This window comes from Lepeophtheirus salmonis, chromosome 2, assembly GCF_016086655.4.
Source record: "Lepeophtheirus salmonis chromosome 2, UVic_Lsal_1.4, whole genome shotgun sequence".
Lineage (NCBI taxonomy): Eukaryota > Metazoa > Arthropoda > Copepoda > Siphonostomatoida > Caligidae > Lepeophtheirus > Lepeophtheirus salmonis.
In genome coordinates this window covers 20,963,019-20,987,539 of record NC_052132.2, presented here as the reverse complement: position 1 = coordinate 20,987,539, position 24,521 = coordinate 20,963,019, and the positions used below count along the sequence as shown (strand labels likewise).

Sequence of the window (24,521 nt, the reverse complement as noted above, 5' to 3'; positions counted from 1 at the left end):
ATGTAGAATATATAGATGCATATCTACGTAAAACATGCATCAAAAGGTCAAATAATTTTTTGTTTCTTTAAGTTCGAACTGAAATCCAGACGTACCAGGGGATTTATTAAGCTTACTATATTCGACAATGGCCTTTTTAATTTCAAAGTGCGTCAACTGTTTTTCTGTTAGATTTTTACCTGCTTCTGATATCTCAACATCATCACTTTGTTCAAAGAGAACCTGAATTGGTCTGGCATATCCTGCATTATTTTTCTGGCAACTATGATATCTGTACAGTTTCAAGTAGAATTTATTGATCTCACTACAGATCTACTTCGGGTCATCCAATTTCATGGCATTGTTATCAAATAGACATTTTTTGTTTGTTTGTTTGTTTTTCTATTACTTATTTTCTCTTTCCGCACACATTGCAGTCTGGAATGTGACAAGTCATCAATATTGTTAATTTACATGGTGACGCTATATATTTTAGATTTAGACTAAGTATACAGTGCTTTTTATTTTTTAGATCCTGCAACTGGTGATTTAATACTAGGCCTTGTGATCTGAGAGTTTAGTATCTGTAGCGGTATAAGGATGAATTTCTATTCCTATGAATCCCTTCATCAGGAATAAGTTAATTCTTGACAACACTGGCTTATAGTTATTGCCAATAGAAAAAAAGGTATGACTTGAATTGTTCATTTTGCATCCTACGTCATTAAAACCAATTGATGTAATAATTGACGACAGTACTTTTGTGGATCGAACGTGGGAGTTTGCTAACTTGTTTGTTGTGTATCTGTTTATTGTTAGATTCACGTTTAAATATCTTGCTATAATTGTTGGCCTGTACAAGGGTCGTCAGTTTTTGGTCCATATAGATAAATCACTTTAAAGTATACACCTTAATAATAATACTGTACTTTCATGAGATTTACTTCTATGCAGCGGTATATAATTTTTGAATTTAGAGTTCACGTAATTGTTAAAGTTAATCCACGTTGGGTTCTGTTTGCTTGAGGCAAAATTCAGTCAGTTGTTGAAAAGTTCTCTCATTGCTTCAACAACTTATGCACTTTCAGACATCTTAATGGAGGGTATCTGAATTTACCATCAAGAAAAGGTATAGGTTGTTCAAAATAGCGTAATGTAAAAACTTTTTCCCTGATGGCACTAACTAAATCTTTTGGGGTTGGTAGATTTGGGAAGAAAAAACCTTACCCCAATTCCTTTGTTGAAAATTTCCTCCACTTGTCAGCCATAACCCCAAACATAATTCTGTATGAATAGTTGAGTACCGTAATGGGTCTCCAGTGGCTAAAATCTGAACTGTCTTCCTTTTTTGGAATTAGAGCTATTCTTCCCGTGTCAGTGAAGTTGGCATCTTGTTTTTATTTTCCATAATTTTACTGATTTTTAAGAGAAAATGAACAATCTCACTTGGAAATATTGAGTAAACTTTTGCCAATAATTTCATCCTGACCTGGAGCTTTAATATCTCTATATTTTTGAGTAATATATTGAGTGATATTCTCTTTAGTAAACACTTTTTGTTCATGATTCAGCACCATTTTTTGCCTTTTTAGAACAAGAATTCTTCCATGCACAATAATTGCCTGGAATCCAGTATGGAAAGGGGTTATAACATCTTCAGTTTTAGTTAAGATTTTTCATGGATTAGGTGCTGTAGTTCTGGATTGACGTCATAGGCACTGTTGTACAGACATGACCCCGCGACCCCAATAAATGACAATCAGCGATTGTCACCTTAAGAGCCTGTTCATAATCGTAAAATTTTAATCTTTTTTAGTACAATTTATAGATATTTTTCAGTATATTTTTCTTTAAAAGGAGAATTTATACGTTCCTGCATCGTTGAAACCAGTGGGCTGAAATTTTGCATGGGTCCCTCTTTTGAGCTCGGACGTGCAAGAAGGGAGATGCTGATTTTGTGGGGGTCATATAAGGGGTTTATGTTATGCCCAAAACACAAAAACCGTTTTTTGCAGCTCATAAAGACTATGAGTTATTTATCAAAAAGAGTTTGCGTTTCAAACAACAACTATACAAATAACTGCATTTCCTAAATTTATTCAAAATCAAAAAGTTATGGGAAAAATATGAAATCGGTGAAAATTGCAATTTCGTTTATTTACGGTGAAAATTGCAATTTCGTTTATTTCAGGTGCAAAAAAAATTACTTACAATGGAATATGGGATTAGTTTGTAAAATAAAGTTTGTAGAAATTTGTCTGGAGATTGGTTTGCATATAAATTTACCAAATAAAAGTTGATGTTTAACTGAAATATCTGTCCTTTTCTGAATAATTTTTCAATTTTTTCCATTTTTATCTCTTTTTCTCCCATTTTTCATCAAACGACAAAAAGATACATTTTGGACATAAAATTTGAGACTCTAACTTTTCAGTCAAATATTTTAATTTCGGAAACATTTTGTATCATAATTTTTACAATATTTGCAAAAATGAACCAGATATCGAAGGTTATTTTTTAGACAACATTATTCTTCATAACTTTTTGGTTTTTGCAAATACAAAAAAATATTGGTGGGTTTGTTGTTTTTTTACAATTCCAATAAAGGCTATTAACTATTTTTTTCTTCAAAATTTGTGCAAAAAGAGGTTTTTGCAATTTACTTTGCGCATTTCAATTGGGGAATTTTTTTAAGTAAATAGAAAATGGAATTCTAACCTAGACAATTTTTTAGATGCATATTTGTTTGTATGTTATTAAAAGTTTATAACACATTACTTTTATTTATTTTCATAATAATAATACTAAGGCTATAAAAGGCAATAATAATAGGAGTGAATTTTTTTTCGGGGGGGAGTTGCTATGATGAGACTTTGTAAATTACCTTACTTGACCAGATTGATATAGTCTGAAGAATCCAAGAGAAATAGAATTAGAGCTATCAGGATCTTTTTTGACAACAAGAAACATTCATATTATAATTATTTGTATATAGAGGTATTTCAGATTTTTTTTTTTTTTCTCAATTAATATGATTAATATGTGATTTCCCTCTCTCTCCTTTACCCGAGCAACGTAGACAGGTATATTTATTTTTATAATTTATAAAATCATCTGTATAGCAAAGAAATCAATAACACAATGCAACACAATTTAGGTTTTGGAACCTCCATTGGTAAGCACAGTTTTTATTTTACATTTTTTGATACGGTATTAAAAGGGAGATTCCCTTAATTTTTTGCCATTACAATGATTTTTAAGTTATGTTATAAATTTCTTTTTGACTAGATGAATGTGGTTTCAGCTGAACCATCGTGGAGATTTGGGGAATACTTTATACTGTGAGAGCTAGTTTAAAGTATGATTGTCATGCCAGACCTGCAGTCTCTTGGTTCAGGTACATGTCAAGAGGGGATCTGAACTCAAAACTTCCATATCATGCATACTTAAAAATAAAATGCTTTTTTGTTTTCCTCAATGAGTAATAAAGTAGCGCGTGTATTCATAAAATCAAAAAGGAGGTGGATATTAATATTGTACGTATACAATACAAACATAAAGTGAATCATTTTTTACTTTCCTAATACACTTGCTACAAGATTTAGTACCCTATATTAAGTAGTAAACTCATTCTTTTTTATCATCAGTTGAATAACAAAAATGATGATCATTAGTTTAGTTTTAGTTCTGAGTCTATTTCTAGGGAGTTCCTCCTCTTCAAAGTTAGAGAATCCTGGATGTAGGATCATTCGAGACAAGTATGATCGGCAAGACCTTGCTTCTAGGAATTATCTTTCTGACGAAAGAAAGCACTGGCCTAATAAGGAGGTTCCTTATACCATAAGTAACTCATATCCTCCTAAATACAATAAGCTTTTACGAAAGGCTATGAAGGCCATCGAAAGTATGTCTTGTGTCAAATGGATCCCACGAACTAATCAACGGAATTACGTATACATTAGTCCCAAACAATCAGGATGCTTTGCCAACCTGGGCTACGATGTAAGAAGAGGAAAGCATACGCTCAATTTACAAATGCCTCATGGAAGATCCACTTGCATGGTGAGTGTCTATAAGGAATTAATTTTTTAAGTATTATTCTTTAATTTAATTTGCTTTTAGATTTTAGGAATTGCAATGCATGAAATGCTACATATTTTGGGTGTTGGCCATGAACAATGTAGGCCAGATCGGGATTCATACGTAAAAGTTCATTGGCGTAATATGGAGAACGACAAATATAACAACTACTTTAAAAGCATAGGACCAAAAACTCAAACCAGAATGCCAGTATGTGACCCCCAAAAACGTATGGACTTTGATCGATGTTGGTCTGGATACCGAACAAATACCTTTGGATTTGCATATGACTACCAATCTCTAATGCACTACGGCTTAAATGAGTAATGCCTCTTTAATTTAATTGCTCATTTTCTCAATATATATCTATATATATTCCGTATAGTTTTACTCAGACGGGATACCCTACGATGAGCACAAAGAAATCAGTTCCATCTGGCATCAAAATAGGACAAAGAATAGGAATGACTCGGCTAGATGTTAGTAAATTGAATGCAGCATACAAATGCCAAGATAAGACAGACCCTCCACATCCACCGCATAGAAAAACAACTAGAAAGGTTTATACCTATGGGCCAACTTCTCCACGTAAGACTTAAACTTTTATATCTGGAAAATGTAGATATTCAATTTGTATTGCCTTTTTTATATCAAGGATGCTGGGATGAATATCCGGAATGGTGTGAAGGACATAATGGATTGTGTTACATTGGCTATTTTTATATGAAAGAAAATTGTGCGTTGACTTGTGAATTTTGTGATAACTGAAGTCATTGTAATTTAAAATACCTTTTCTACATTTTACAAAATAAATAAGCATTCAAAAATAGGAAAAAAATAATATTTTATTATACTCTCTTGTTAGTTGTTCCTTATAGTATAGAGACTCATATGTAATATGTAGAATATATAGATGCATATCTACGTAAAACATGCATCAAAAGGTCAAATAATTTTTTGTTTCTTTAAGTTCGAACTGAAATCCAGACGTACCAGGGGATTTATTAAGCTTACTATATTCGACAATGGCCTTTTTAATTTCAAAGTGCGTCAACTGTTTTTCTGTTAGATTTTTACCTGCTTCTGATATCTCAACATCATCACTTTGTTCAAAGAGAACCTGAATTGGTCTGGCATATCCTGCATTATTTTTCTGGCAACTATGATATCTGTACAGTTTCAAGTAGAATTTATTGATCTCACTACAGATCTACTTCGGGTCATCCAATTTCATGGCATTGTTATCAAATAGACATTTTTTGTTTGTTTGTTTGTTTTTCTATTACTTATTTTCTCTTTCCGCACACATTGCAGTCTGGAATGTGACAAGTCATCAATATTGTTAATTTACATGGTGACGCTATATATTTTAGATTTAGACTAAGTATACAGTGCTTTTTATTTTTTAGATCCTGCAACTGGTGATTTAATACTAGGCCTTGTGATCTGAGAGTTTAGTATCTGTAGCGGTATAAGGATGAATTTCTATTCCTATGAATCCCTTCATCAGGAATAAGTTAATTCTTGACAACACTGGCTTATAGTTATTGCCAATAGAAAAAAAGGTATGACTTGAATTGTTCATTTTGCATCCTACGTCATTAAAACCAATTGATGTAATAATTGACGACAGTACTTTTGTGGATCGAACGTGGGAGTTTGCTAACTTGTTTGTTGTGTATCTGTTTATTGTTAGATTCACGTTTAAATATCTTGCTATAATTGTTGGCCTGTACAAGGGTCGTCAGTTTTTGGTCCATATAGATAAATCACTTTAAAGTATACACCTTAATAATAATACTGTACTTTCATGAGATTTACTTCTATGCAGCGGTATATAATTTTTGAATTTAGAGTTCACGTAATTGTTAAAGTTAATCCACGTTGGGTTCTGTTTGCTTGAGGCAAAATTCAGTCAGTTGTTGAAAAGTTCTCTCATTGCTTCAACAACTTATGCACTTTCAGACATCTTAATGGAGGGTATCTGAATTTACCATCAAGAAAAGGTATAGGTTGTTCAAAATAGCGTAATGTAAAAACTTTTTCCCTGATGGCACTAACTAAATCTTTTGGGGTTGGTAGATTTGGGAAGAAAAAACCTTACCCCAATTCCTTTGTTGAAAATTTCCTCCACTTGTCAGCCATAACCCCAAACATAATTCTGTATGAATAGTTGAGTACCGTAATGGGTCTCCAGTGGCTAAAATCTGAACTGTCTTCCTTTTTTGGAATTAGAGCTATTCTTCCCGTGTCAGTGAAGTTGGCATCTTGTTTTTATTTTCCATAATTTTACTGATTTTTAAGAGAAAATGAACAATCTCACTTGGAAATATTGAGTAAACTTTTGCCAATAATTTCATCCTGACCTGGAGCTTTAATATCTCTATATTTTTGAGTAATATATTGAGTGATATTCTCTTTAGTAAACACTTTTTGTTCATGATTCAGCACCATTTTTTGCCTTTTTAGAACAAGAATTCTTCCATGCACAATAATTGCCTGGAATCCAGTATGGAAAGGGGTTATAACATCTTCAGTTTTAGTTAAGATTTTTCATGGATTAGGTGCTGTAGTTCTGGATTGACGTCATAGGCACTGTTGTACAGACATGACCCCGCGACCCCAATAAATGACAATCAGCGATTGTCACCTTAAGAGCCTGTTCATAATCGTAAAATTTTAATCTTTTTTTAGTACAATTTATAGATATTTTTCAGTATATTTTTCTTTAAAAGGAGAATTTATACGTTCCTGCATCGTTGAAACCAGTGGGCTGAAATTTTGCATGGGTCCCTCTTTTGAGCTCGGACGTGCAAGAAGGGAGATGCTGATTTTGTGGGGGTCATATAAGGGGTTTATGTTATGCCCAAAACACAAAAACCGTTTTTTGCAGCTCATAAAGACTATGAGTTATTTATCAAAAAGAGTTTGCGTTTCAAACAACAACTATACAAATAACTGCATTTCCTAAATTTATTCAAAATCAAAAAGTTATGGGAAAATATGAAATCGGTGAAAATTGCAATTTCGTTTATTTACGGTGAAAATTGCAATTTCGTTTATTTCAGGTGCAAAAAAATTACTTACAATGGAATATGGGATTAGTTTGTAAAATAAAGTTTGTAGAAATTTGTCTGGAGATTGGTTTGCATATAAATTTACCAAATAAAAGTTGATGTTTAACTGAAATATCTGTCCTTTTCTGAATAATTTTTCAATTTTTTCCATTTTTATCTCTTTTTCTCCCATTTTTTCATCAAACGACAAAAAGATACATTTTGGACATAAAATTTGAGACTCTAACTTTTCAGTCAAATATTTTAATTTCGGAAACATTTTGTATCATAATTTTTACAATATTTGCAAAAATGAACCAGATATCGAAGGTTATTTTTTAGACAACATTATTCTTCATAACTTTTTGGTTTTTGCAAATACAAAAAAAATATTGGTGGGTTTGTTGTTTTTTTTACAATTCCAATAAAGGCTATTAACTATTTTTTTCTTCAAAATTTGTGCAAAAAGAGGTTTTTGCAATTTACTTTGCGCATTTCAATTGGGGAATTTTTTTAAGTAAATAGAAAATGGAATTCTAACCTAGACAATTTTTTAGATGCATATTTGTTTGTATGTTATTAAAAGTTTATAACACATTACTTTTATTTATTTTCATAATAATAATACTAAGGCTATAAAAGGCAATAATAATAGGAGTGAATTTTTTTTCGGGGGGGAGTTGCTATGATGAGACTTTGTAAATTACCTTACTTGACCAGATTGATATAGTCTGAAGAATCCAAGAGAAATAGAATTAGAGCTATCAGGATCTTTTTTGACAACAAGAAACATTCATATTATAATTATTTGTATATAGAGGTATTTCAGATTTTTTTTTTTTTTTTTTTTCTCAATTAATATGATTAATATGTGATTTCCCTCTCTCTCCTTTACCCGAGCAACGTAGACAGGTATATTTATTTTTATAATTTATAAAATCATCTGTATAGCAAAGAAATCAATAACACAATGCAACACAATTTAGGTTTTGGAACCTCCATTGGTAAGCACAGTTTTTATTTTACATTTTTTGATACGGTATTAAAAGGGAGATTCCCTTAATTTTTTGCCATTACAATGATTTTTAAGTTATGTTATAAATTTCTTTTTGACTAGATGAATGTGGTTTCAGCTGAACCATCGTGGAGATTTGGGGAATACTTTATACTGTGAGAGCTAGTTTAAAGTATGATTGTCATGCCAGACCTGCAGTCTCTTGGTTCAGGTACATGTCAAGAGGGAATCTGAACTCAAAACTTCCATATCATGCATACTTAAAAATAAAATGCTTTTTTGTTTCCTCAATGAGTAATAAAGTAGCGCGTGTATTCATAAAATCAAAAAGGAGGTGGATATTAATATTGTACGTATACAATACAAACATAAAGTGAATCATTTTTTACTTTCCTAATACACTTGCTACAAGATTTAGTACCCTATATTAAGTAGTAAACTCATTCTTTTTATCATCAGTTGAATAACAAAAATGATGATCATTAGTTTAGTTTTAGTTCTGAGTCTATTTCTAGGGAGTTCCTCCTCTTCAAAGTTAGAGAATCCTGGATGTAGGATCATTCGAGACAAGTATGATCGGCAAGACCTTGCTTCTAGGAATTATCTTTCTGACGAAAGAAAGCACTGGCCTAATAAGGAGGTTCCTTATACCATAAGTAACTCATATCCTCCTAAATACAATAAGCTTTTACGAAAGGCTATGAAGGCCATCGAAAGTATGTCTTGTGTCAAATGGATCCCACGAACTAATCAACGGAATTACGTATACATTAGTCCCAAACAATCAGGATGCTTTGCCAACCTGGGCTACGATGTAAGAAGAGGAAAGCATACGCTCAATTTACAAATGCCTCATGGAAGATCCACTTGCATGGTGAGTGTCTATAAGGAATTAATTTTTTTAAGTATTATTCTTTAATTTAATTTGCTTTTAGATTTTAGGAATTGCAATGCATGAAATGCTACATATTTTGGGTGTTGGCCATGAACAATGTAGGCCAGATCGGGATTCATACGTAAAAGTTCATTGGCGTAATATGGAGAACGACAAATATAACAACTACTTTAAAAGCATAGGACCAAAAACTCAAACCAGAATGCCAGTATGTGACCCCCAAAAACGTATGGACTTTGATCGATGTTGGTCTGGATACCGAACAAATACCTTTGGATTTGCATATGACTACCAATCTCTAATGCACTACGGCTTAAATGAGTAATGCCTCTTTAATTTAATTGCTCATTTTCTCAATATATATCTATATATATTCCGTATAGTTTTACTCAGACGGGATACCCTACGATGAGCACAAAGAAATCAGTTCCATCTGGCATCAAAATAGGACAAAGAATAGGAATGACTCGGCTAGATGTTAGTAAATTGAATGCAGCATACAAATGCCAAGATAAGACAGACCCTCCACATCCACCGCATAGAAAAACAACTAGAAAGGTTTATACCTATGGGCCAACTTCTCCACGTAAGACTTAAACTTTTATATCTGGAAAATGTAGATATTCAATTTGTATTGCCTTTTTTTATATCAAGGATGCTGGGATGAATATCCGGAATGGTGTGAAGGACATAATGGATTGTGTTACATTGGCTATTTTTATATGAAAGAAAATTGTGCGTTGACTTGTGAATTTTGTGATAACTGAAGTCATTGTAATTTAAAATACCTTTTCTACATTTTACAAAATAAATAAGCATTCAAAAATAGGAAAAAAATAATATTTTATTATACTCTCTTGTTAGTTGTTCCTTATAGTATAGAGACTCATATGTAATATGTAGAATATATAGATGCATATCTACGTAAAACATGCATCAAAAGGTCAAATAATTTTTTGTTTCTTTAAGTTCGAACTGAAATCCAGACGTACCAGGGGATTTATTAAGCTTACTATATTCGACAATGGCCTTTTTAATTTCAAAGTGCGTCAACTGTTTTTCTGTTAGATTTTTACCTGCTTCTGATATCTCAACATCATCACTTTGTTCAAAGAGAACCTGAATTGGTCTGGCATATCCTGCATTATTTTTCTGGCAACTATGATATCTGTACAGTTTCAAGTAGAATTTATTGATCTCACTACAGATCTACTTCGGGTCATCCAATTTCATGGCATTGTTATCAAATAGACATTTTTTGTTTGTTTGTTTGTTTTTCTATTACTTATTTTCTCTTTCCGCACACATTGCAGTCTGGAATGTGACAAGTCATCAATATTGTTAATTTACATGGTGACGCTATATATTTTAGATTTAGACTAAGTATACAGTGCTTTTTATTTTTTAGATCCTGCAACTGGTGATTTAATACTAGGCCTTGTGATCTGAGAGTTTAGTATCTGTAGCGGTATAAGGATGAATTTCTATTCCTATGAATCCCTTCATCAGGAATAAGTTAATTCTTGACAACACTGGCTTATAGTTATTGCCAATAGAAAAAAGGTATGACTTGAATTGTTCATTTTGCATCCTACGTCATTAAAACCAATTGATGTAATAATTGACGACAGTACTTTTGTGGATCGAACGTGGGAGTTTGCTAACTTGTTTGTTGTGTATCTGTTTATTGTTAGATTCACGTTTAAATATCTTGCTATAATTGTTGGCCTGTACAAGGGTCGTCAGTTTTTGGTCCATATAGATAAATCACTTTAAAGTATACACCTTAATAATAATACTGTACTTTCATGAGATTTACTTCTATGCAGCGGTATATAATTTTTGAATTTAGAGTTCACGTAATTGTTAAAGTTAATCCACGTTGGGTTCTGTTTGCTTGAGGCAAAATTCAGTCAGTTGTTGAAAAGTTCTCTCATTGCTTCAACAACTTATGCACTTTCAGACATCTTAATGGAGGGTATCTGAATTTACCATCAAGAAAAGGTATAGGTTGTTCAAAATAGCGTAATGTAAAAACTTTTTCCCTGATGGCACTAACTAAATCTTTTGGGGTTGGTAGATTTGGGAAGAAAAAACCTTACCCCAATTCCTTTGTTGAAAATTTCCTCCACTTGTCAGCCATAACCCCAAACATAATTCTGTATGAATAGATGAGTACCGTAATGGGTCTCCAGTGGCTAAAATCTGAACTGTCTTCCTTTTTTGGAATTAGAGCTATTCTTCCCGTGTCAGTGAAGTTGGCATCTTGTTTTTATTTTCCATAATTTTACTGATTTTTAAGAGAAAATGAACAATCTCACTTGGAAATATTGAGTAAACTTTTGCCAATAATTTCATCCTGACCTGGAGCTTTAATATCTCTATATTTTTGAGAAATATATTGAGTGATATTCTCTTTAGTAAACACTTTTTGTTCATGATTCAGCACCATTTTTTGCCTTTTTAGAACAAGAATTCTTCCATGCACAATAATTGCCTGGAATTCAGTATGGAAAGGGGGTTTTAGTTAAGATTTTTCATGGATTAGGTGCTGTAGTTCTGGATTGACGTCATAGGCACTGTTGTACAGACATGACCCCGCGACCCCAATAAATGACAATCAGCGATTGTCACCTTAAGAGCCTGTTCATAATCGTAAAATTTTAATCTTTTTTTAGTACAATTTATAGATATTTTTCAGTATATTTTTCTTTAAAAGGAGAATTTATACGTTCCTGCATCGTTGAAACCAGTGGGCTGAAATTTTGCATGGGTCCCTCTTTTGAGCTCGGACGTGCAAGAAGGGAGATGCTGATTTTGTGGGGGTCATATAAGGGGTTTATGTTATGCCCAAAACACAAAAACCGTTTTTTGCAGCTCATAAAGACTATGAGTTATTTATCAAAAAGAGTTTGCGTTTCAAAAAACAACTATACAAATAACTGCATTTCCTAAATTTATTCAAAATCAAAAAAGTTATGGGAAAAATATGAAATCGGTGAAAATTGCAATTTCGTTTATTTACGGTGAAAATTGCAATTTCGTTTATTTCAGGTGCAAAAAAAATTACTTACAATGGAATATGGGATTAGTTTGTAAAATAAAGTTTGTAGAAATTTGTCTGGAGATTGGTTTGCATATAAATTTACCAAATAAAAGTTGATGTTTAACTGAAATATCTGTCCTTTTCTGAATAATTTTTCAATTTTTTCCATTTTTATCTCTTTTTCTCCCATTTTTCATCAAACGACAAAAGATACATTTTGGACATAAAATTTGAGACTCTAACTTTTCAGTCAAATATTTTAATTTCGGAAACATTTTGTATCATAATTTTTACAATATTTGCAAAAATGAACCAGATATCGAAGGTTATTTTTTAGACAACATTATTCTTTATAACTTTTTGGTTTTTGCAAATACAAAAAAATATTGGTGGGTTTTTTTTTTTTTTTTACAATTCCAATAAAGGCTATTAACTATTTTTTTCTTCAAAATTTGTGCAAAAAGAGGTTTTTGCAATTTACTTTGCGCATTTCAATTTTTGAAATTTTTTAAGTAAATGGAAAATGGAATTCTAACCTAGACAATTTTTTAGATGCATATTTGTTTGTATGTTATTAAAAGTTTATAACACATTACTTTTATTTATTTTCATAATAATAATACTAAGGCTATAAAAGGCAATAATAATAGGAGTGAATTTTTTTCCGGGGGGGGAGTTGCTATGATGAGACTTTGTAAATTACCTTACTTGACCAGATTGATATAGTCTGAAGAATCCAAGAGAAATAGAATTAGAGCTATCAGGATCTTTTTTGACACATTGCAGTCTTGAATGTGACAAGTCATCAATATTTACATGGTGATGTTATATATTTTAAATTTTTCCCCTATATAATTGGTCTAACTTGTTTTTATTTCTTTTTCAGTAAGAATGGTCTTCAAAATAGATTCAATTTGCGTAGGGTGTTCCTTCTCTTATTTACCAAAAACAGATCCTTTTCTTCCACACAAAATCTTTTCTTTTATATAACATTGATTGCACAAGAAGAATTACATCCTCTCCTAGATTAGTTACTTGAATACATCCTTTATTATTTTTACAATTCTTTGATTAACTTTGGGATTGTCCTTATTGAAATTATTATCAAAAAAATAAAAGTAGATTTTCACAGATGATCAATTCCACTAACACCAGAACGGCCTCTTGTGTGTGAAAACAAAAGATGCGATCTAAGGGGTTTACTACACCAAATATTCGCCCCAAACAATGGTCCTCGGCGTTGTGGTCTCTGATGGAAAGACCATTCTTTTTCAAGGGTGGATAGAAAATACGCCAGGGTGCCTACTATAAAGTGATTAGGTACAACAATTTGCTATGGCTGAAGATTAACTAAATGGAAGGTAACTACATGTGGACTTAAGACGGTGCCCCCTCTCACTTTTCCACTAATTGTCAAAATTTCTGCAGAAAATATATGGCTTACTTTTGGTACAAAAATTACTCACCAGATTTGAATCCACTGGATTTTTCTTTGGGGAGGGAAGCAAAGTTTTTCAAAAACCTTTCCTACATATTTTGTGAACATTATTTTTTTGTGCACAAAACTGAAAAATATAAAATTATTGATGTATTACTAAATCTTTCTCTAGATTCAACATTTTGCTGCCGCACACTGTATATAAATCAAATTTCCGGTACCCTAATCTTCAAATATCGACAAAACTTATCATGGAACTTGATGTGTATGTGATGTTATTAGAATGTTTGTTTCATAGGATTGTGTGTCTTGGAGATGTATGAAAAAGTCCTCACGGATCGTTTTAGTACTTGCTTCATTTTCTGACCGGGAAAAACAGATAATGCACTCTATCGCCCTTGGAGAAATGTGATACTCTTAAATGGGGTATCCCTGTTGAAGGAATATGAATGTAAAGTATCCCTGTTGTAACCTGAAGAGAAGAAGGAGAACGCGTGGTATATTAAAGTGAGAAAAGGAGAGTCATCCATGAACATGATCCATAATCAGTGATCATGGTATATTATTAATGTGGCTCTAATTAATTCCTGAATCAGATCATACAATTATTGAAATTGATATTCAACAATATCATTCAATGAAACATTTTATGACCCCAGTGTGGGTAGTGATAGATAAAATTTTATCGAAGGAACTTAAATTTTTTACTCATTGTTTTAACTCTATTTTTAATACAATGAAAATAGCTAATTTGTTGACCTCTACTGTTAAGTTCACAACACAACAATTTATTAGAAGGAAAAGGAAGAGAGCAGTATCATTTTAAAAGGATCTTAAAGATGTTTTGAATAATGGATTTCTCTCTTGACACTCAATTATAGCAGAAACTGCCAAGTTATTTAGTTTTCTTTGGAGATTGTTAAGATGAAGTTTAAGGAAAAAATGGTCGCGGAAACAAACGTATCTAAAGGAAAGACCGATCAACCACCTCAAACAAGGAAATCATTGAAGAGGACCAAACTATCACTGAACCACATAGGCGCTTCCAAAAGCTTGTTGGGGGCAAAGAGCAAAATTTCTAAATTGAAAAGGGTCCATAGGGCAATAAGGCATAATTCTACTATGCCTGTTTCTCCACCGAAAATCTACCCAATGTTTTGTTTACTTTTTATTTCAAACATTTTGTCGCCTCTTTTTTTGGAATTCTTAAGTAAAAACTATGTTGTTTTTATATAGTTTAATATTAACTAATTCAATTTGAATTAAAAAAGAAAAGAAAAGCTATTTGACGTACTTCGTGATTTATAATAATACATTGTCAAAAAAGTATTGACCGTGTTATAATAGAGCGTTTTGTAGGAACTGTATTCTAGATAACTAAAAAATATTATATCTTTGGAATGCTTAAGTGTTTTGGATCAATTGTTAATGCCTTTAATTTTCATAAATATAATTATATAATTTCAAAATATGGCTCTAAATCGAAATTATATTTTGAATGATTTATATATCCCTTCAGAGTCCAACGTTCCCATTTTGGGAAGATGATTTTCTAAGACTATATCTTTTTTCCAATTTGGTTAGAAAAAAATAATTATTTTATCAAATCGGTTTATTAGTACTTAGAAAATACATCAATATTAATAAATAATTTAAAAATATATATTATAGTGCATGTTTATGTTTATGTTTGCATGAAGATGACAGTAAATTCAAAATTTTATGTAGTATTTTTGATTTATTTTTTTGAGTAGTAAAAAGTTATAAATATCATATTTACTTATCCATTTAAAAAAAATAAGTATATACAATAGTATTTCCATAAATATTTATTAATTTATTTATTTGGAACTTGTTAAAAATAACGTTTGAATCTGTTGTTCCCAAAATGGGAACGTTGGACATTTATAGTACTGAAAGATAAATAATAAATTAGAACAAAGGAAATTTTCTGTTTCAACACGTCTTCATTTTCGTTACTTTCATTAGCTTGCAGTAATTAGAGCTGTTAGTGTAGTAAATGCTCCTATAGAGAGAGCTGGTGATGATTTGCATATAGTTGTGCTTCCTCCTGAGCTAGCGGACCAAGGTAAGGATATTTTTTACATAATTACTTTGAAATTGTTATATTACATTTGAGACCAAAATTACCACAGTAAATAGTTATGCGTATACTAACATTCAGGTAACGACAGTGATAAAGAGGGTGATGATAATATTTTTGATAACGATTACATGTCTGATTAAATTGCTGGTGAGGTTGAGATACATGGAGAAGATTCAGAAGAGGAAAACAATGCAAAACATGGAGATGATGATGTTACGAATAGAATTAGTAAAAGATGGAGAAAAAATGAAAAAAACATTTTTTGGTGAACTTGACCCAATTCTAAAAAGTGATGTTATTAGTGAACATGCAGAAGAAAGTATTCATGACATATTTTCATTATTTTTCACAGATGATATGATATCACTAATTGTGGAACAAACAAATCTTCATGCACAAAGAGACAAGAATGTACCGACATTCTCAGTAGATGCTAGCGAAATGAGAAAGTTTTTAGGTTGATTAATTATTAGCGGCTATCACTGTCTTCCGTCAGAAAAAGACTATTGGAGCACTGCAGATGACATGGAAGCACCTATTTTCTGGAAAGTAATGAGCAAAGCTCGTTTTTGTATTACAAAAAATATCTACACATATTTCTGACAATGAGAATCTGACCCAATCGAAAGTAGCAAAAATTCTCCCTCTATTTGAAATGTTAAGAAATAATTGTCAGCAATTTGGAGTATTTCATGAACAATTGAGCATTGATGAATCTATGTTTCCATACTGCGGTCTTCACAGTGCAAAGCAATTTATAAGAAGTAAACATTTTAGGGTTAGATACAAACTGTGGATGCTCTGTAGCTCTGATGGCTTTCCTTTCAACTTTGATATTTACTGTGGTAAAGATTCTAGTCAAAAAAATCCTTTAGGATTGCATGTCGTGAAAAATATGTTGACTCCGGTTTCAAACAAAAATCAACATGTTGTCTTCTTTGACAATTTCTTTACGAGTCACCAGCTTCTTACTAATCCTGCAGAAGAAAATATTAGGGCATGTAGTACTGTAAGAGATAATATAACTGGTCACTGTCCACTACTATCAAAGAAAGAGTACTAAAGTAAACCAAAGAGAACATATGATTTTCAGTAAGATGGAACTGTTGTTTGCGTCAAATGGAATGATAACTGTCCAGAAATTGATGTTTCTACCAAATAATGTAATTATTGTAAATGGAAATATATTATATATTTTTTTTTGTTAACTAGTTATCGTATATTATGTGTAAACAGTTATCTATATATGTCAGTGGCTTTGTCTGCTTATCTGGAGTCATAAATAATGTTATGTTTGAATTTGACTACTTTTTATACCTTGAACGTCCCAACGTTCACATTTTGAAACATACCAAAAAACCATGAAAATACCATTTACAGCAAAAAATGAATATACACGATCCTTAGTGGGGTAAACACCTATGTAATACCCAAAATTCAAGTTACTAGATCAATTATTCCTATGTCTTGTCCTTAAAAAGATATGATTATATTTTTGAAAAACTGTAATTGGAAGGTTAAAAGGTCATTTTCATGTTTTAAGGCTTCTGTAACAATAAGAAATGTGTATTTTAGCGGCAGGTATTCCAAGACCTAAATTTTGTTGTGTAGTGATATGATATCAATTATAGTATTATGTAATAAATAGTTGGTTTGAAAAAAAAGACCCGAAGAATTTGTACGTTTTACTAATTTTTTTCCCCATGATAACTATAATAAAAAAGTGATAATTTCGAAATACATTTTATTTTATATGATTCATCATCCTTATCAATGTACCAATTCGTCACAATATCTTTATTTATATTTGCTTTGTTACAATGTAAATATAAAAAATATATAAATATATATTAACTCTAAATGTAGGAACATTATAGGCACTTCATGTTTTTTTTAAATTCTCTTTAGATAACAAAATAGATTTTTTCATTTCAAAACTTCCCAAGATTCAATCGATATGAATAAAGAAGATCAAGATCTAAACATAACCTCACCTCAAATAGAGTATGAGATTTTGAAATTATACATACAAAATAAATAACTGTATGAGTTGCCAGTATATAAACATTTCGTCACCGTATGTAAACAATAAATCATTGTCTAAATAAATGAGTTATGAATATGTGAGCTCGTATTTCAAATACAAATCTCCTTAAATATATAGTATGTTTACAGCCCTGCACTGAGTATTTTAAAAGAAAGGCCTCGTTTACAGAAAGCAAAGTTTAAAAATCTGAAGAAAGGGGAAGGTAATTCTTATGCACATAAAAAAGGGCCTCTTATGAAATTGATTCGGGCTACCAATTATATACACTCAACATGGAGCAAAGGGAGGGGGCTATAAGGTAATGGAATAGCAAGAACCGATATAAGATCATGGAACCCTAGTTAAAATGTCGATAAAGAAAAAAAATAGATTTTGGTGGGGGAAGTCTTTAACTCAATGGGACGACAGTTTTGACGGGGGGAAAAAAACCAAAAAAACACAAGAATTTGGAACTAGAAACTGTAACTTTCGTTGTATTACAGGAATGAAAATAAATACTTGAGAAGGGTTTGAGTCAGAAAAGTCTAGTAAGACGGTCTTTTTGGCCCAGATAGATAAAAAGATAGCAAGAGGGTGTTGTTCACAGTTATTTTAGAGTCTGGGGAGTGGTTTGATGGATTTCTCTCTACATTTGTATATTAACTCAAGTATAGGGTCAGTATCAGCAATCTTTCTCTTGGAAGTATATAAATAAGGCAAAAATTATGTGGAGAGTCTCTGTTTTTTTTCTGTGGAAGAGAACTAAAGACCAAAAAATATTTTTTTTATGAATGCAACCAGACAGGTAAAATATTGGAGCATTTGGTGAATGGAATTAGAGACAATAGATTAAGGGTATTGTAGTATTAAAAAATAGGCAAAATAATCTAGACTTCTTGAAATGAAACCCAACGACATGATAGTAAATTTAATGGTATGTGGTGTTTAAGATCAAGATGTAAAAGGAAAAAATTGTTAAAAAAAGATGCACTTGATTTTGTCGGAACCTTGAGTTTGGAGAAATAAATCAGCTCAACATCTCAAAGTTAGACCATGAACAGGTCAGGGATAATATAAAATATCCAAGGGCTCAAAAAGAAACTAAAAATTGAGGAAATAATTACGGGCAGACATGAGAAAGCACAATGAAAAGTGTTTTTCCTGTGATGAGGCTTACCTTCTTTAGTAAAATAACTAAATACTTACTGACCAAATGTTAGTTTAATTGAGTCCATTATGTAATAGACAATAATTAACAAAAATACACAGAACTAGTAGTATAATTTCCAGCGTGGTAAAAATAACTAATTTTTATTTATTTACCATATAATAATTACGTTCAGTATTTATTCTTTACAATGAGGTTGTGTGATAGTTCTGTGTCCAAATACTATTGATAAAAAAATACAATGGGCAAAGTTTCGGTAAAGTTGAAAAATATTTGGAGTTAGCTCAACGGCCTCAAAGTTTTGAAAATTGTTATTTTTTTCAAAAAACTGACTTCTTCTTCAATTATCATGAAAACAGTTTAAGATACAGATTTTTATATTCTATTATTTTATAAAGATTACTAAATTTACTCTAAGATATATTTACATTTTATATGCGGAAAAATATTTTTAATTTGAATTATAATGAAAAATATTTGAAGAGAAAAATAATAAATTACATTTAATAATACATTTTTGTTTTGATTGTATTGGTGCTGAATTTGAGATATTAAATTAGTCCCATTTATTGGTCTTTCAAAGGTGTCCTAAATATCAAAGCCCCACCTATGATGCATGATTTCTTAGATGCATATCCATTTGGGATGGAACTAGACTTATATTATAATGATTAATTATAAGAGTTGAGGAATATTTAATAACAAATAATACTGCCCAATATTACCAAATAACAATAATACGCAATATTTAGTAGTTCCAATACAAGTTAGTTACAATTGTTGATAATTTATCAATTTTGCCAACGATCATCTTCAACAGAGTCTTCCAAGAGATGATTACAAAGAATTTTTGGAACCCACAATAATATTTCTTGGTGGTACTCCAAAACTTGGAATAAAATTTATGTCTCCTGGTCCAATACACCACGTTCGTTGGATGTATAAAGTATTGTATAGTTTAAACATTTGGTTTTTTAAGTCACAATTTATATTAACTTCTAAAGAGAAACAAGGATTGCAGGATGTTTGTATCTTTATTGTACAAATATATTTGAAAGCATGGATCTCTGCTCCTACAGCCTCAGATGCTCCATTTAATTATTTGAATCGGATGAAATCGTTATATATTCCAGAATCAATATTATAATTTCAAAAACGGCATCGCAAAATTTTTCAAACTTTTTATGGTATTTATCAAAAGAGCTTATTTGTTTGGCTCTATTTGATCGTCGACTGAGTTTGTCAACGAAAAGTAATATATTAATCGAAATAAGGAATAAATATTTAGAAGACTTTGTTACGAAAAAAGGCAAAAAAAAAAGAAGAAAAGTCATTGTGATACTGAAACTTCCAGAAGAGTTTTTAAAAGTTGATCCGAAATTGTGGCCAAGTAACGATGATTATAAGAAATCCCTTGAAACAATTGATGCTCTTCAAATTGTCAATGACGAAGCAGAACGAGGAGTTGCACTTATTAAAGAATACAGCTGCTCGTTAACAATTGAAAAATCGCAGCTGCAATTCTTATTCCAAGTTGTTGAAGATCCTTGCAGACTACTAATGTTTTATTTCTACTAATATGTATGTCACTTCTTTCCTTTGAATCTTTTTAGCAAATATGATCTATCACAGTAGATTTTATACTTACTTTTTTTTATTTCAAGGGTGCAGACATTGAATAATCTGTAAATATATCAAATTGAGCTTTTGTCTGTCTATGCTTGTGCCCTCTATGAGCACCGACACCGTTGAACCTAAGAGGCTGAAATTTTGCTTGCGGCCCACATTTGAACATGGTCAAGCTAATACAGGGTTGCAGATTTTTGAAGGGTCGTATAAGATGATTGATTCTTTACCCAAAATACGAAAATTGTTTTGTAGGAGGTATTCAGGCTTTGAATATAATATTTAGGTAAGGATGTTACTTACTCAATAATTAAATAGTAATGACAACTGCTAATGGAAGGAAAGCTCCTTCTTTATATTATCAATTAAAAATTAATAGGCCAAATTAAAACATACCGGATTTACATAATTAGCAAGGAGTTTCCCCCTCTGATGATCTATCAGGCGGCCGACCTTACATTCATAGTGTGATTCTTTTAAATAAAGATCAATCAAACGAACTTCTTCTCTCACCATCTTGAAGACGTCAGAGATGATGTAATAGATCCTAGGTATCCCAATTATCTTTTTATTTAATAATAAGATAATAGAATGCAGCCTTACAAGCACACTGGCACAAAAACAATAAAAGAAACAAAAAAACACTTCAACCACTTCAAAAAAAAAAAATTAACGAGTACTGAAGATTGATGACCTCACGCCGTAAATATACGAACCTACATTTTTTTTCTTCATAAAATGTGAATATTTAAAACATATATGATTTTGTCCAAGTGCTTTTTTCTCTCCGTATATTAAGATCCATTTCAATTTAGTTATAAAGCCTATAATTTTTTTCCGTTAAATTAGAGTTAAAATTATTTATTTTAGAATCCATGGACTGTAATTAATAAACAATTAGTTGATTAAATTTCATTCGATCACTTGGTTGAATATTGGAATATTTTAAATAATTAAAGATCTCACTGTTATTTTTATTTATATACTATACACACAATTTATAAATAAAGAAAATAAAGTGTATGAAGGAAAGTGATGATGATTCCTGTATTCATAAAAAATTGAACAAAAATATATACAAAATTTTTCAAAAAATCGAACCCCTAGAACTTTTTGAAATTAAAGAAAAGAAAATCAATATTTGTTAAAATTGTTATTGTACCCTCATCCATTATTGATTAGGATATTTTTAGAAATTACAAATATATATTAAAAAAAGTAAAATTATCAATATACTATTATTATCCACATATACATTGGATGGATGGATTATGGATAAAGAGGTGACCTGAGAGCTATTTACGATTCATTGACAGGCCTATCTAGTTCATATGTGATACATTAATAAGCGGAGAAGTTCAAATTCTTTTAGAGTTATTCATGGAGGATAAAGGATATCATTGAAAATATTTTTAAATTGATAGGTTTTTATTACCTAAATGTTTTTTAAAATGAACGTGAGATAAACCTAAGCTATATTCAAATCTTAAGAGTTTGAGTACAAATATTCCAAGTTAATAATAGGCTTCCGGATTTCATAAAAAGTTCTAGACACCTTCAAATTCGATTGAACCATTTCTTCTTCATTCAAGGTATTATTATTATTACTATACATCTTCGTATTACTGGAATGAAATATATATATGTGGCTAGTAATCATGAATTAAGGAAAAGGAGTAATATTTGTCATCTTTATCCCTTCCTTTATTGACGACTAGAAGCAGTTATAAAAATTCTGTGTACAATGGTATGTTAAGAAAAACGAAAATCTACAAACCTATATAATTTTTTTTTAGCTGAGCTAGGATATATTAATATTGTGTTTACACATCTATCTAACCTGTTGGTAGATAGATGTGTAGCCTATCTTGCCCGAGAGCAAAGCACTGTGGCATACGTTCCAGACACAACTTAAGTCCAAGCCCTTAAAATTGCTTTTATTTTATTTAAACGTCCAAGGAACCAAATGTCATATTGGTAAAAAAAGATTTCGCTCTCCTAGTAACAAATCCGGTAAGATTGTATTTGTAATAACTAGTAATATACTTATGAGGGATCCAGTTTAATTTCATATTTTTATGGCTACTTTATTAAACTTCTAATAATCAGTACAACATCCGTTTTTAAAAAAACCACCTTCTTTAAATTTGCTTCGTAGTATAAAAATCTTTATTAAAATCTAAGCTTTAATATTTACGTTATTTAACAGAGTTTTATAAGAGAATTCAGCAACGTATAACTTGATTTATTTTGATATATTGTATCTGTTTTTTTAACATTCATGAAATTATTATTTATCATTTTTAAATCTTGAATAGATATAAATACAATATCATGACTTACTTATTGGAAATTTAAATTCAATTATTTATTTTTGAGAACATTAAATAAATGCCTATGCCAACTTGGTTAGTTAATTCGATGAATGTTTAGTATAAAAACTCAATTGAATAAAAATATTTTTATTTAGTTAATATTATGAGCCGCATTTGTTTAAGTATTTTAAAATGTCTACACGGCAACATTTGAACAGTATGAAATTGTTTTTCAAATGCATAATAAATAAATATATATTTATGATATTTTCCCTGCATTAAGGCTATTTTGAATGTATAAGGTTCTCCCCTTTATAGCTATACTTCATCTTCTTCCTCCAAAATCATACAACAAGTAGCCTATATTAACAATATTTTTAATTCAGTAATGCCATATGTCTTGCTTCCGCCTTTTCCTCGTGCTTTTAAACAAATATCATATCTAGTAATAGTGGTGGTAACTTCAATCTATAAAAAAATTATTACCGCCTATCTTTGGTGTAAATTGATTTAAAAATTCATAAAAAAAAATATTTTTTTTTTATAACATAATTGTTATAATTTTTTGGGCCATACGTTAACTCAAATCGGATTTCCCCCCGATTACTTACAAAACATGTTAAAGAAGGCTTGAAATATAAAAGGAAAAAAAAGAAAAAGAAAATAAAGAATGGGCTACACAGCGGAACAACATTATAACCAACATATCTACTAATGAAATGAAGCCAATGATATAATCGATTTTGAGCCCAGAATCCAAAACTTAGCTAAATTTTTATCTAGCAATTCCGGTTTCAGAAATATTTTAGATTATAGTTATTTGTCACTATTATCGTTCCGAGTCATTTTTCGTCATTAATACAATCACCAAATAAAAGAACAATGAATAAAACTGATGTAAAAGGTTTAAAAAAAAAATATTTTTATTGATTCTCTATCTCAGTCTGAACTTGACATATTTTTAGGCTGAAAAATGATGAAAAACAACACTCTTCTTACAAACATTACAACTTATTTATCATTCATAGTGATAAAAAATATCATAACTCATATTGTAGACAAAAATTCCATATGTTATTTAAATAAAAATCTATTTAAAAATATGCATCTCCAAGTACTTTAGTTCAATTTTTTTTTTAGAGATCCAATTTTTTTAAGAGGTTAACTAGCAAATATGCAACCCTATCTTAATAATGTTTACCATTTCAATGTAAAAATGATGACATCAAACTTCGTAATATATGATAAACAATATCACAATCAGATAATGTCTATATCAAAATATAATACCGTGCTTCGTAAAAATTCAAAGAAAGTAATATTGTTACTTTATGTAACATGCAGATTATTTTAAAAGAAGTCTTTGTGGTGGAGTTTTATATGTGGTTGTTTTCTTTATTATTATTATTCATTTATAGTTCTGACAACGACAAAGAGGAAGTTATGGATTCATGGAGTAAATCTTATGATCACGATCTTAGTCTCGTTTCTCGTTTTAGATTTTATTCATGTCTTCTATACTTGAAGGGATTTACACTATAAGACATATGAGGGAGCACTACGATAATTGTCACAACATATGTTTTGAAAATAATATTTAATTTTCATTTCCAGATTTATCCATCAAAGAATATGGTCGCGCGTACTTTTGCTGAAAGGACTTTGCTAAAAAAATCATTTATAAAGTCCAACTCTATCAATTTAAATATGATGAAACTATATATATATATATAATAAAATATGTATAATATATTCCTATTTGAAGTCATT

The 24,521-nt window shown here is 30.7% G+C and overlaps 2 protein-coding genes across 2 annotated transcripts; both read left to right on the top strand.

The window, feature by feature from the left end:
- Positions 1–3,611: 3,611 nt before the first annotated feature.
- LOC121132397 (astacin-like metalloprotease toxin 3) lies at positions 3,612–4,897 on the top strand. The gene is made up of 4 exons (XM_040727798.2): positions 3,612–4,041; positions 4,102–4,382; positions 4,445–4,647; positions 4,715–4,897. The coding sequence occupies exons 1-4, from the start codon at positions 3,640–3,642 to the stop codon at positions 4,825–4,827; spliced, it is 999 nt and encodes a 332-aa protein (XP_040583732.1). The 5' UTR covers positions 3,612–3,639; the 3' UTR covers positions 4,828–4,897.
- Positions 4,898–8,585: 3,688 nt separating this feature from the next.
- LOC121132396 (astacin-like metalloprotease toxin 3) lies at positions 8,586–9,862 on the top strand. Its single transcript, XM_040727797.2, has 4 exons — positions 8,586–9,004; positions 9,066–9,346; positions 9,409–9,611; positions 9,680–9,862. The coding sequence occupies exons 1-4, from the start codon at positions 8,603–8,605 to the stop codon at positions 9,790–9,792; spliced, it is 999 nt and encodes a 332-aa protein (XP_040583731.1). The 5' UTR covers positions 8,586–8,602; the 3' UTR covers positions 9,793–9,862.
- Positions 9,863–24,521: the final 14,659 nt, after the last annotated feature.

What these genes read in the sequence shown, in the direction of transcription:
- LOC121132397 (XM_040727798.2), top strand. Translation starts at nt 3,640, where the DNA reads ATGATGATCATTAGTTTAGTTTTAGTTCTGAGTCTATTTCTAGGGAGT. An exon ending in ATGGAAGATCCACTTGCATG is followed by an intron (nt 4,042 to 4,101) that starts GTGAGTGTCTAT and finishes ATTTGCTTTTAG; the next exon opens with ATTTTAGGAATTGCAATGCA. An exon ending in ATGCACTACGGCTTAAATGA is followed by an intron (nt 4,383 to 4,444) that starts GTAATGCCTCTT and finishes TATTCCGTATAG; the next exon opens with TTTTACTCAGACGGGATACC.
- LOC121132396 (XM_040727797.2), top strand. Translation starts at nt 8,603, where the DNA reads ATGATGATCATTAGTTTAGTTTTAGTTCTGAGTCTATTTCTAGGGAGT. An exon ending in ATGCACTACGGCTTAAATGA is followed by an intron (nt 9,347 to 9,408) that starts GTAATGCCTCTT and finishes TATTCCGTATAG; the next exon opens with TTTTACTCAGACGGGATACC. An exon ending in CTATGGGCCAACTTCTCCAC is followed by an intron (nt 9,612 to 9,679) that starts GTAAGACTTAAA and finishes TTTTATATCAAG; the next exon opens with GATGCTGGGATGAATATCCG.